The sequence below is a fragment of the Penicillium crustosum genome (genome assembly GCF_028827405.1).
Source record: "Penicillium crustosum strain IBT 35664 chromosome Unknown utg000004l_segment0_segment0, whole genome shotgun sequence".
Classification (NCBI taxonomy): Eukaryota; Fungi; Ascomycota; class Eurotiomycetes; order Eurotiales; family Aspergillaceae; genus Penicillium; species Penicillium crustosum.
In genome coordinates, this window is record NW_026623125.1 from 2,708,458 (window position 1) to 2,721,997 (window position 13,540).

At 46.4% G+C, this 13,540-nt stretch overlaps 3 protein-coding genes across 3 annotated transcripts; 1 reads left to right on the forward strand and 2 right to left on the reverse strand.

Annotated features, from left to right (window-relative positions):
* Positions 1 to 39: 39 nt before the first annotated feature.
* On the forward strand, positions 40 to 842 carry N7487_010064 (uncharacterized protein; the record flags this gene model as incomplete). The annotated part of the gene is made up of 3 exons (XM_056877794.1): positions 40 to 42; positions 105 to 541; positions 599 to 842. 3 exons carry the CDS (start codon positions 40 to 42, stop codon positions 840 to 842), a joined length of 684 nt encoding a protein of 227 aa, XP_056726374.1.
* Positions 843 to 8,781: 7,939 nt separating this feature from the next.
* Positions 8,782 to 9,291, reverse strand: N7487_010065 (MGMT family protein; the record flags this gene model as incomplete). Its single annotated transcript, XM_056877795.1, has 1 exon — positions 8,782 to 9,291. The coding sequence occupies one exon, from the start codon at positions 9,289 to 9,291 to the stop codon at positions 8,782 to 8,784; it is 510 nt and encodes a 169-aa protein (XP_056726375.1).
* A 578-nt stretch (positions 9,292 to 9,869) lies between these two features.
* Positions 9,870 to 11,827, reverse strand: N7487_010066 (uncharacterized protein; the record flags this gene model as incomplete). The annotated part of the gene is made up of 6 exons (XM_056877796.1): positions 9,870 to 10,220; positions 10,276 to 10,366; positions 10,417 to 10,652; positions 10,704 to 11,178; positions 11,228 to 11,381; positions 11,431 to 11,827. The coding sequence occupies 6 exons, from the start codon at positions 11,825 to 11,827 to the stop codon at positions 9,870 to 9,872; spliced, it is 1,704 nt and encodes a 567-aa protein (XP_056726376.1).
* Between the last annotated feature and the right edge of the window lie 1,713 nt (positions 11,828 to 13,540).

Consider the following 13,540-nt stretch of genomic DNA (forward strand, 5'->3'; position numbering starts at 1 on the left):
TTTAAGATTTCAATAATTAGTTAAACCTGCTCTTTCACAATGGTAAGTCGCTTTAGCTTGCAATGGGCGCATTCTAGACTAACCCCTCTCTCTCTTTCTATAAGACCGCCATCCCAATTCCCCTACCACACCAACGCTCACTCTCATCCGCCCCAATCGACATGCAGTCCCCATTCAACTACACAGACTCATACTCTTCCTACTCCTCCTCACCAGGAAGCATGGACTTCTTCTTCTATGGCGGCCAGCCTGTCTACGATACCCTCTGCGACATCGACGCAACCAGTCCCTTCCCTATGCAAGAGGTCACCCCAGAGCTCTATGGCATAACCAGCTCGCCCTACACCTACCAAAGACCGCACGACTACCCAGTCTTTGACCGACCTGCCATGCCTCAGAGCGCACCCAGCAGCTGTGGTAGCAGCTACAGCGGTAGCTACAGCAGCAGCTTCAACTTCCCCTCCGAAGACATTGCTCTACCAAGCTACCCCATCAGCGAATATGAATCCAGTGCCGACTCGCCAGCGCCGCAAGCATCCAAGTAAGCTAACTACCTCCACCGTCGCAATTGAATCACCTCACTAACATATCTCCTCAGGCCTGCTAAGCCCTTCGGCTGCGACCACTGCGGAAAGTCCTTCACCCGCTTCGCAGACTTGAAACGCCACCAGTCCAGTGTCCACTACCCCGTGTTCCGCAATTGCCCTGTTGAGCACTGCTCACGAAAGGGTAGCAATGGCTTCCCGCGCCAGGACCACCTCGTCGAGCACCTACGGTCATACCACCACCTGGACGTGCCCAAGCGCGGATCCTGCAAGCGCTCCGCGAAGCAGATCTCATGATTGTAATGATCTTTTTCGTCTTGCGCTGATGTTCGCGACATTTTCCCGGGCATTTTTACGATACTACGACAGTTTTTTTTTCCCCGTTTCTGATGCTCTATTTCTATTTTTACATTTGTTTGTTTCATCGATTGATCGCCTTCCCGTTATGGGTCGATCCTGTATGTTGTATAGAAGACGCGGATCGCATCTTCGCATTAGTTTGTTTCAGTTTTTCGAGCTCAGAGCTCATTACTTCTTATGTGTTCTAGATTCTAGATCGGGCTTAGATGGATTATTGGTGGAATGTTTCAATGAATCGCAACGATTACGATAATAGCATTTTCCTCAATTGGCTTAGACGATTTTTTCCTATTGTCAAGTACTATGCATTTATGCATGCTGAAATTACCAGGTCTTTACAAACCGGAAAATCAATGGACCGTCATGATAACGGTACCATACAAAAATACATACATTGCTTAATCAGCTATGTCCGCCGAGATTGGAAAAGAGCGGATCTTGTCATTTTAGTTAGTTAGAGAATTTACATATGTCAGATTTACCATACATTGTCGTATCCGTCTATTTCTGTCAGTTATGAGCCCGGCTTCGTTCCAATTAAGATCTGTCTACAACATATAGACCATCTTTTACCTAGCTGTCGCCGATTCACAGTGGTTTTGACAACGGTCAACCCCTGAATCGTCGAAGCACCCCTATCTCCTTCGAAGAAGATCAGATTCATCGACGAAAATCGACAATAATGAATATCATGTCAAGCCTCTCCGCGGCCTCCTCCCGCGTCATTTTGAAGGATACAGAATCATGGGATGCATGGCTCTCATATATTAAAGCAATTGCAGTTGCATATAAAGTATGGGATCAATGCAATCCGTCTCTTAAGGAGGAAGAACGTCCTAAATTGGAACCACCTGAAGAGATCATCTCTGTCAAAGATGCCATAAAAGAATACCCAGAACACTGGTTCAATGTGAGGCTATCCCTAAAAGCAGATTGGGATGCAGAGAACAGAGCCTATCAGTCGAAACTACAGGCATTAGATCTAGTGGCGGTGGCAATTAGGCAGTCAGTTGATACTCCCTACCAGCCCTTTATTATTGATATACTATCACCTTTGGAGCTGATGCTCAATCTCCACAAACGATTTGCACCAGAGAGCGATCCTACATACAAAACTAAGCTCCGTCAACAGTGGCGGAACCTAGATAGAGGCCTAGATCGGAACACCGACATCGAGAAATGGCTTCTAAACTGGGAATCGCTTTACCAATCGTGTAAGAAGGCAAGGATGCCAGAAGTAGAGGATGCCACGAATCAATTCCTTGAAGCAATCTCTATAATGTCGCCTGGATTCTATGAAACATGGGCTCTCAGAGTACAGGATAATCAGGATATCCCTTTCTTCGAAATCATGACTCGGTATAAAGCCCACTGGAAGATTACCTATGGCAGGCCGGCTGCGCAAAGAGGCATCTCAAAGGCTGCTTTCTCGACATAGCAAGGCAATAAAGAAGCAAAGCCTATAGAGGCAAGGAATGATGGCCTAGAAAGAAGGCCATATCCATGTGGCAGGGTAAAATCGAGAGTTCATATGCCTTAGGCCTGCTAGGAAATCTATGAAGATAGAAGGCCTGCTAATTACCAGCCCTCACCGGCATTGAAACAGAAGTGGGAGAAGGCCATGAAGGCTAATCCTAGATGGAAGGCAATTATCGACAAGAAGCGAGCTGCATATGCAGAAGGCTAAGGGGGGACCCTTGCTAAAGAGCAAGCGAATACAACCCTCGACGATAAAGCCTTTGGCTTCTTGACAACCAACGCAGTCAAAATTGACACCGTTATGTCAACAAAAATCAAGGATTTTGAAGCCACAACTACACCTACAGAAGACAGATGGGTAGTTGATATAGGTACTCAAATCCACGTATACAACAATCGGAGCTTGTTTAGCACCTTTAAAAACGTACAGAGCAACGTCAAAGTGGGAGATACAGAGACGAAGGTGGCCGGTATAGGCACTGTAGTCATCTATGGTGTAAACCCTACCACTGGAAGCGCCGTTAAGATGAACCTATTTCAAACTAGGTACTCGCCAAACTTCTATAGTAATCTGATATCTCATAGATTGATGATGAAGGGGGGCCTATTAATGAATCTCAGAGCAAACTGTATTGAGACAATTGATGGCCATCGTCAGATCTATAAGATCTACCACGATCAGAAGCTATTATGGCTTACCCAGACAAGGGGTTTTATAACCCAAAAGGCATCAGATTTGAAGCCTGAAATGACGTTTGCCACTAAGAAATCCAATTAGGAGCTAAAATCTGAGGCTTCAATTGAGCTCTGGCATCGTCGATTAGGCTATATTAGCAAGGCGCGAATTGTCAAACTGGCAGAGATGACTGAAGGAATCACTATTGCAAGCAACCTAGGCAAAGAAATGCAGGTATGTGAAGCTTATCAATTGGCAGATGCACCTAGGCAAATCTCTCGCCGGAAGATAGGCCAGGCATATAGTATATTAGGGAGAGTACACTTTGATCTAGTACAAAACCAGCCTGCCTACAACGGTCATATATAGATAACGCACTTCTATCTCGATAGAATAAGGTGTCACTTCGTATTTACCTATATAAAGAAGAGCGAGTATCAGATGGCAGTTCGTAAATTCTTAGCATTGATCCGAAACTGGTTGAAAATCGAGATCAGGGTATTTTATTATGATAATGAGAGAAGCGCCGGTAATGAGGTTGAATCTATGATTGAAGACGAAGGGTGTACCATTGAGCATACACCACCTGGCTTGCCAGAGATGAATAGACCAGCAGAGAGATCTGGAGGCATGATAGTAAGGAACGGCAGAGTATTACTCAATGGTACGAACCTACCCCACAATCTATAGCCAGAGACGATGTATACATCTACATATATGATGAATCGTACCCCTACAAAGATGGATGGCAAGTGGATTATACTATAGAAGGAATTGATGCGCTATACGGCTCCAGATGGCTTAAAAGATCAAATTGTCAACCTGTCGAATATAAGGCTATATAGGTGCTTAACGTACTCAAGGCTTCTGAAGAGAGTATAATCTAACAAGATGGCTCCGAGAGCAGAGATCGGCTATCTTGTAGGCTATGTTTCAAAGAGCCTATATAAGATCTGGTTTCTATACAAAGGGCGAGCAGGCATAGGCAGAGTTGAAGTTGTAAGAGATGCTATATTCGATAAATCGAGACAGTACTCTAAAACGAAGCCTTTACCGCAAGAAGAAGATGCAATTAGTACTATGACAAATGGACTAAGCGCTAAGAACTGGCCCTAAGTGCTCTCAATGGAAGAAGCGCAGTCAGAATTGAGCATAGAGATGCGTATGCCGATGTCAATTGCTCGTATAACTCTCAATGATGACGTCGAAAACCGAGAACAAGGTACTGCACCAGAGGCGGTAAATAAAGAAATCTAGGAATCTAGAGTTGTGGAGCAAGCTCAAACTCTAGATAGTAGGGAGGAGACACCAAGGGTCCCCCCTTTAAAGGAAACACCTGTTTTACCTTTAATACCGGCTTCAATGGCAGGCCCTGCTTCAGTGGTAGAACATATCTCAATAATAGAGGTAAGGGATCAAGAACAGATCCCTAGGAGCTTCCCTATGTCACCACAGAGAGCCTCACCACAAAGAGCACTATCGTCGATTGCTACGATTGAGAGTACGCCACATAAGAGATCTCCTACCTCGCTATCTTCGCCAGATCCGATCAATGTCATACAGTCGATCGAAGCTGAAGGGGGAGAGGGAGATCAATATGATAAAGATGAAGCAGAGATAGAGCGTTAATTGCAACAAGAGATGCAGTATACGCCTACTCCAGAGCCAGAAGATCGGCCTACTAGAGAGATCTCTGCGTCAATTGATGAATCTAACATCATCTCAGGCCCCAGAATACGGAAGCCAAAGGCAGATCCAGACTACACTGCATATCTATCGCTAGACGAGAAACAGCTAGCCGAGCCACCAAGCCTTCTATATGCCTTTACAACAGGTATTACGAAGAAGCTCAATATACAAAACAGACTGCATAGAGATCAGATGCCTCCACCACCAGAGAACTGGAAGCGGCTAAAAATCCATCCCTTTGCCACGCAATTGAAGGCAGCTGCGGAGTTTGAAATTGAGACCTTAAAGGCTAAAGAGACCTTCTCTCAGGTTGCATTACCGAACAAAAAGAGCACCCAGATCTTGCCATTGAAGTGGGTATTTACATACAAATTTGATGCAGATAGTATGCTCGAGAAGTTTAAAGCAAGAATCTGCGTGAGAGGAGATCTACAGTGGATGTCAACTGAAGAAAAGAGAGCTGCTACACTAGCTGTCAAAACAGCGAGAGCAGTATTCGCACTAGTTGCCGCCTTTGATCTAGATATGATTCAGAGAGATGTGGTTACCGCATTCCTGAATTTAATGCTAGAAAGCGAGGTTTATACCAAGTGTCCACCAGGCTTCGAAGCACTAAATCAGTGCTGGCTCCTGCATAGAGCCCTCTACGGATTGCGCATGTCACCAAGGCTTTGGCAGCAAGAAGCTACAAAGGTGCTAGTAAAACTAGGCCTTACCCCAGTGGAAGAAGATCTATGCATCTTTACAACCAAAGGCATTATTGTCTTTTTCTACGTGGACGATATCATCATCGTCAATCACCCCAAACAGGCTAAAGAAGCCGCTTTACTAGATCAAAATCTAAAGAAGCAATGGGAGCTTCGAGAACTGGATGCAAGCTGGTTCTTGAATATACGTATTATACGTGATAGAGAGCAGAAGAAGCTCTGGTTATGCCAAGATAGCTACATCGAGAGCATGGCACACAAATACAATCTCGTCACAGAGAGAAAAATAGGGTCCCCACTGAGCATTGAGCCTCTAGTACCCTATGATGGGGTGGCATCACCGCAACAGATTCATGGTTTCCAGGCCAAGGTTGGATCTGCGCAGTATGCCACCACCATTACCCGGGTAGATGCTGCAAAAGCAACCTCCAAAGTGGCTGAATTCCTTACAAATCCAGGACCAAAGCATATAGATGCAGTCGATCGCATCATACAGTATCTCTATGAGACACGCTTTTGGGCCATTGAATACGGCATCAGAACACCAAACAAACAACCTAGAAATCGAGATACGACCCTGACGATGGCGGCGAAATCAGTTGAATTTGCAAGCGATGCGTCGTTCGGAGACCATAAAGATCGAAAGAGCTCCGAAGGGTATATCTGCAAGTTATATGGTGGCCCAATCGATTGGAAGGCCACTAAGCAGAAGACTGTCACCACATCGACTACCGAGGCCGAACTACTAGCTTTAGCAGAGGCAGGAAAAACCGTACAGTGGTGGCGACGAGTGCTTAATGCACTAGGCTTCGAACCAGATCACCCACTATCCATCATGTGTGACAACCAGCAAACTGTCGATTTATTGACGAAGGAAGGGGCCGCGATGCATACGAAGCTCCGGCATGTTGACATCAATCGATGCTGGATGAAGCAAGAAGTTAGCGCAGGTCGAGTATATGTGGACTGGGTACCAACTGCTGCGATGCCAGCAGATGGGCTCACCAAAGCTCTGACGAAGCAGAAGCAGGGACACTTCAGAGAGTTGGTTGGAATGAGGGACGTAGGTCACATGATTCGTCACATGACCTCTGAGAACAGAGGCTGTTTTGCGGAAACTGCATAAATCGACGATTTGAGCCGAGATCAGTGAGGAGACAGGTGAGGTAAGTTGGAATCACTTGCGAATCATTTGCGAAGCGGTTGCGAAGCAGCTGCGAAACAGTTGGAAGAAAGGCAGTCCTTGAGAGCTTTGAATAGCTTCAAGAACTGGGGGGTGTGTCAAGTACTATGCATTTATGCATGCTGAAATTACCAGGTCTTTACAAACCGGAAAATCAATGGACCGTCATGATAACGGTACCATACAAAAATACATACATTGCTTAATCAGCTATGTCCGCCGAGATTGGAAAAGAGCGGATCTTGTCATTTTAGTTAGTTAGAGAATTTACATATGTCAGATTTACCATACATTGTCGTATCCGTCTATTTCTGTCACCTATCTATGATTTTCCCCTTTCTTGTTCTAATTGAGCTCTGACCAAGTGAATTCTCTTCTCAAGTACGCGTTCTGCAGTAGTCGCACGAACTAACCGGACTAAGTAGGTGCTGCATCAAATATCATACTCCGTGCTCCGTACTAGCTTTGTTTACGGAGTAGTACCTTTTGTTTCCCCCTAAATATGCCCACATATGTCTCATGAAATACAAAGAAATGAGAGTATCAAAAAGCAAGAAAAACTCTAATGAAAACTCTGATTTTTCAAGCCTTTTCTTTGTTATTTTGTACAACAAATGTCCTAAAATCCCCAAAAAAGGTTAGCCCTCACTTTAGCCCCCAAAATTCAATCCATGGATGTTTTTCTCCTTTGAATATCCAAGTCTAGTAACAGTTCACATGGACCAAGTAGTTAGGTAATTCCACTAAAAATAATCCCTACATCGTACATGCAGGTACCAAGGGATCATTAAGTTCATTAATGCACATCCGAAACGGATCTAAATCCCAGCCCCATCCTTCAGAACCACAATACTCCGAGTATAGTCCCAACAATTCCTCTCAAGAACATTCTCAAACCCTCTCCAATCCCCAACCCCATAAAAATCAACGCCAACATTACGACCCCTAAAAAAAAAGCCCCTTAATATCCCCTCGGGTTCAACAAACCGTAACGCAGACCCCTGGTCAAGATGCCACCTAGCACGACGATGCATTACCTACGCCCCGGAATGATCCGAGCGGGACACAGGAACTAAATACCCTAGCCCGGGCAGCGCGCTGTATCGCGTCTTGGCTTGGGAGTGCCCTGGGTGCGGATTCGAGGTTCTCCCCGGTACCCTTGTCCCAGGATATAGACGTAGATATACGGCGTAGACGGAGTCCGTTCTAGGATCCGTATCCCTGGGCGAGGATGAGGAAATCATGCCAGTGCAGGTGAATTGGGTGTGCTGTACTGATTATCGTTTTCATTATGACAGGCACATAGGTATTTGCTTGGGGAATTGAGATGATGGCGGTTTTGTTGTTTGTGCTTGCTGCGCGGGGATCGTGGGACATGGACTGTGCCTGTTTTCCTTTTATTGGGGTGCTGTTTAGATACCACAGATAGAGGGAGTGGTTTCTTAGGAAGGTGCAGGGGGACTGCTGGGTTTGGCTTATCTGAGTGGGTATAGTAAGTAGATTATGCCGTTGTTTGCGCTACTATTGGATGAGCATGATAGTTGTGGCGCGCAAGCGGAAGGATTTGGCCTTGGAGCCTTGGTTCCTAGGGGTATGAAACAGCACAGCGTGCATAGGTAGTATATATCGCCGCATCCGCGAAGTCTATAGCTCTGAGGCATTTTCATCAACCATCATCATGTTCCTGGAAAGTGACTTTGGTATTAGGATATAGGTTTCTATAAATAGATCAAACTACCTTGTGCGCTTTATATTGCATATCTAGTTGAAATTTGAACTCTCCCAAGCCATCGTAACCTGGTCTGGGTCAGGTCTAGGTGGGAAAGGTAAAGACTCGAAGGAAAGCTGCAGATATACCAGACTCAGTCCTTGGAGCCAACTAGCAATCAGCTAATGGTTCTAAGCATTTACAGCCGAGATACCTTCGTTTATATCACAATTATTTGACGAAGAGTTGCCGGTGAGACATAACATTCAATACCGAAGCATACATGTACATATATAGCCGAGGCTACCTAGATAGGAAACCCAGACCGATAACTCCATAAATCAATTTTCCGAATATAAGTACAGGAATCTGGAATATCAAACACAATTTCAAGAACGCAAGCATTCTTACCATTCCCAAAAACCGCTCTTAAATCAACAAAAAGGAAACTCACTTAGCACCCAAATCCACAAACTCCTTAAAACAAACCCCCTAACCTTCCCATCCAAAAAGACAACACCCTCCTCCTCAAGCCTTAATCTCTTCTCCTCACAAAACCCGCCACCACCCTTATGCCCATCAACCTTCCACTCCCCTTTATACCCACCCAATGACCCATCTGCGGCAAGTACCCGATGACACGGCACCTCCGGTGCAAATGGATTACTGCGCATCGCATTGCCGACTGCCCGCGCGCTGGAACCTAGGTACGTCGCCATCGCCGAGTACGTAGTCCACCGACCTGGCGGGACGGAGAGGAGCGTCCGATACACGCGCCGGCGGTACGGGGTTAGTGTTGGGTGCAAGGATATGCGGCGGAGATATTTTTTGGTTTGCGCTGTGGGTGGTGTGGGTTGGAGGGTTTCCTGGGTTTTGAGATCTTGATGGTCTGGGGTTGGTGTTGGGATCTGCAGGTCTGCGGGTTGGACTGTCGAGAGAGACATGACTTATGGACCCTCTTACGGGACTAGGGGTTTTGGTGGATCTTTTTTATGTGATTTATCTCCTTTGATTTTTAGGTTCGAGGCCCTTTTGAAAGCTTGAAATTGCTTGGGGTTCGTGGCGAGGTTGATGTTCCGAGGCTATCTAATTTGTAATTAGCTGGGAACGATGCGACGCGAGACGCGTTTGTCGGTTTTGGCGTATTGGGGTACCTACCACGTGAGTATGTAGTAGGTGTTGATGCTAAGAGATATGATAAACCCTCTTGTTTGAATGTGAATATTTGAAGAGAGAGAAATGGTGAGGGAAAAACAGGCTATAAAGGTCAAACTGTAGGTTGAGTTGATGGTTGTTGTTCCCAAAGTGGCCAATCAGAGCGGCTCTTGTCGATGGCCTTTTCTTCGGTTTTCTTCGGTCTCATTTGCTTCATTTCCTCTCATGACCTTTTAAATATATGTTTTTTAATTATTCCAAGGATAAGATACTAGTTTTTTCTAATCGTGTATCTATTTATTAGTTGAGTATTCATCAAAACGTCACATATCCAAAACATAACACATCAAGTCCTCCCACCTCAAATCTAAGCGTGATCTACATGCTCCGCTCCTACAGAATTATCGCCAGCCTTGGAAGCTGCAACAACTGCAGTAACAGAAAGAGGCTTTCCAGTCTCCGGGTCCAGCACACTGCCCTTGGGACCGAGAGACTGGACCATGCCTGGGTTCTCCGCCTTGAGGCGCGCAAAGGTCTTCTCTGCATCCCAGGTCCAGGGGGTCTTAGCTGCGAACAGGAGATCCATGTCCTCTAGGGTGCGCTGGTTGCTTTCGGGGTACAGAGCCCATACCATGGGGATGGCGATGACGTTACTGGCGGCGAAGACGTACAGTGTCTTTTCGCCAATGGCGTTGAACATGACAGGGCACAGTAGAGTCTTTTAATGTTCGGTTAGTATATGATTGTTGTATTCGTTGAAGACTTTCACTCACCAGCCATCCATTTCCAATACTCCATCCGACAACACCAAAGGCATTTCCACGTGCACGAACGGCCAGGGGGAAGATTTCAGCCGGGTAAACCCTAAGAGATCAGTCAGCATTGAATGAAACGACTAGATGCAAGTTCCGTACCAAGGGACCGTAAGCCACGAAGCTCCGAATGCAGATGTAAAGATGAAAATCATCGAGGCTGCGGCCGCACCATACGAGGATGCCTTGCCCATGTCACCAGCTGCCTTATTGTCGATAGCGAGACGGGAGAATCCTCCCGCAAGGAACATGGCAATACCCTGGACAACTGCTCCCCAATACAAAGTCCATCGACGACCGATGCGGTCGAGAGTGAACACACAGACTAGCGTAGCAAACTAAACATGCACATTAGCACAACTCGGTCCCTTTTGTAACGCCAGACATACCATGTAGAAAATGTTGTTCAGTCCACTAATCCACTGACTTTTCATCGAATCAAACCCAGCAATGCCAAAGATGGTCGGTGCATAGACAGTAACTCCCGCAATACCAACCCATTCCTGCATGATCTGGAGCCAAATGACCAACTGTACACGACGACCGATATGAAGATCACCGGATTTGTAGCCAACCAACATAGAAAGATATGAGTCGCCGTGATTCACTGTCCGCTCCAGCTCTGCGATGCTTAAAATATCCTGGAACTCAGCTTCGGCTCGGAGGAGGTCCTCTCCGCTAGATCCACGTAGACGCTGTAGAATGTAGCGAGCCTCTTCCTCCCGGCCAACTTTGACGAGCCATCGAGGGGACTCTGGGAAGAACCAAACAGCCGCAAAGAGTCCTAAGAGGAAGACGATCTGGAATGCGATGGGGAATCTCCAGCGGAAAGCTGACTCCCCGTTGTCGATGAAAGACAGACCGCTGTCGAATGTTAGAAAGGATATCGCGGGGATCGGGTCGATTTACGTACAACTCCAGCCAATAAGCCAACACAACACCAAAAATGTTTAGCGTAAATTCAATAGCAATGAATTGTCCGCGCGAAGTATGCTCAGCGGTCTCGGTAGCCCAGACAGGGACGATAGCGTTCAAAATTCCAGTTCCAATACCATTAACAAAACGCGCTGCGAAAGTTAGTCTAAGTTTGCATATATTGAAAATATGCCTCCTTACCGCAAATCATCCAATTGTGGTTCTGTGCAGAACACTGCAGAGCTGCGCCTAGAATGGCCCATAGAGCACCCGCTGCAATGGTCTTGATTCTTCCCGTGCGGTCTCCAAGCCAGCCACCAAGTAATGCGCCAAAAAGGGTTCCTAGGTAGTAGACCGACACAATCCCGCCTTGCAGCAGAGAATTTGTGACCACCGGAGTCACTTCACCGTCCACCACCTCAGTATATCCGAATCCCATGAGATCAATATAGTCTTTTGCGTTATTGACACCGGCCATCATTCCTTGGTCGTATCCGAAGAACAAGATAGACAGTCCAGCCACACAGTTAATTCCGATGAGAAGCTGGCGCTTCTCCAGCTTGTGGACGACATTCCACGAAGGGATTTTGTCACTCATTTTGAATGCAGTCAAGGAGGAGGGGAATCGAGTATTCTTGGGAGGTTTGTCGCATTAAAGATCTAGTTCCATAGACCGAAATAGTAATAGAAGAGCGGGAGAGACAACCAGACCCTAGCCCATGGGGTAGAGTAAACTACACAGCGACAGAAAAATAGAAGATCCAAAATCACGCCTACATCACGGCAACCGAGCCTTTTAAAGCTTCTACATGCAGCGCGGAGGCCCTGGTCACACACGGCACAACTCCGAACTACCCAATGGATGATGATGCACAGCAACTTCCCCCCCGGAGATCGACCGAAAAGCAGCCATGAACAGCAAGGAGTGACAGTTCAGATTCGGTCATATTCCGGTGGAACATGGGGAACATGAGGTAGCAAACCAGTTACCAGCGTCGATACAACATGCCCTACCCACCAGCAAGAGAAAACCCGGGGATCAGGCCAGAATCCGGGCTCGGCGACTACCTACCGTGTGTGGTAAGAATGTCATGGCGGGGCGAGATCTGGGGGCTTTTACCCGGTATACTGACCTCGGCAATCCGAAGGAAACACCTTGTTTGTTCTGCCCATCCCGGGAGGCTTGCAATATATTCGGCTTGGATTCGGTGCGGGAAGCAAATTGCGGACCGAAACACAAAGTGCGAACTGATGAAAGCTACATACTCCGTGATGAATTTGGTGAATTATCCGGTGGCATGGCTTTGTGTAACCTCCGCATTTCCCTCGAGTGGGTCGAGTCATTCGAGAGACCCCGGGCATTCTTGGCACGCCGCTTTTATGCGCTCAGTGTATTTCTCAGTCTGGTCTTGGTGTTTGGATTTGGGTTTGGTCTCGTGATATTCTGCCGTGTGATTGGTTTCATCCTAAGAGATGGTTCCACCAACTCCAGGTACAACCCTCACCTCCACCTCTACTGTGGTCACATAACCAACAGCTAACTACGCCCAAAATACCACCGAAACTGTATCGTCTACAACACTATTAGTCTTGCTCTAGCCCGTCAGTTACAGGCTAGCCCCACTGTAGGTTGTATCAAATCAGGATGTTAGTCTGTCTTAGCGATTCTCAGTAAGAAGCGGGTAATGCAGCCAAATAGGTCTTGTTCCTTGAATCTACCACAATGCCGCCAATCCTCTCAATTCATTTATTCGTCGTTTCCTCCGAAGAATCCTTGATATTATCGTTTATTTCCCTGTTCGACTAAGAGACTTACTTTGTATGGGGATTGTTGCAGAACACGGATATACCCGCCCCCACGCACTCCCTGTCGGGCGAACGGCATCTGAATGTGACTTTTATGGGATATTATAGACTTAGAGATGCTTCCAATTGGCTGTAGCTTCATAGTGTCCATTAATTCTTCTCCAAAGTGCCGTTATATATAGTACTATCGCAAAGTGGACCATTGTGAGAAATACATATATCTATATGTTTTTTGATATGATTAAAGATAGCTTGTTGATGGTCATTGTTAAAATAAAATACAAACTATCCCAGGACTAAGTTAAGAAGTACCTATATCGTATGTCGTAGATAATGGGTATCGTGGCCTCGGCTCGGGAGAGTCAGGTACTGTCCTCGGTTGCATCGTTCATGCATGAACGCGCTTGGCAAATTAATTTCAGTCTGAACTCTTGCTGCAGTGGGGTTATCCCTTCTGCAACATTTAGGCAGAGGACTACTCGCTTATTGCAACCAACTCCGCTTC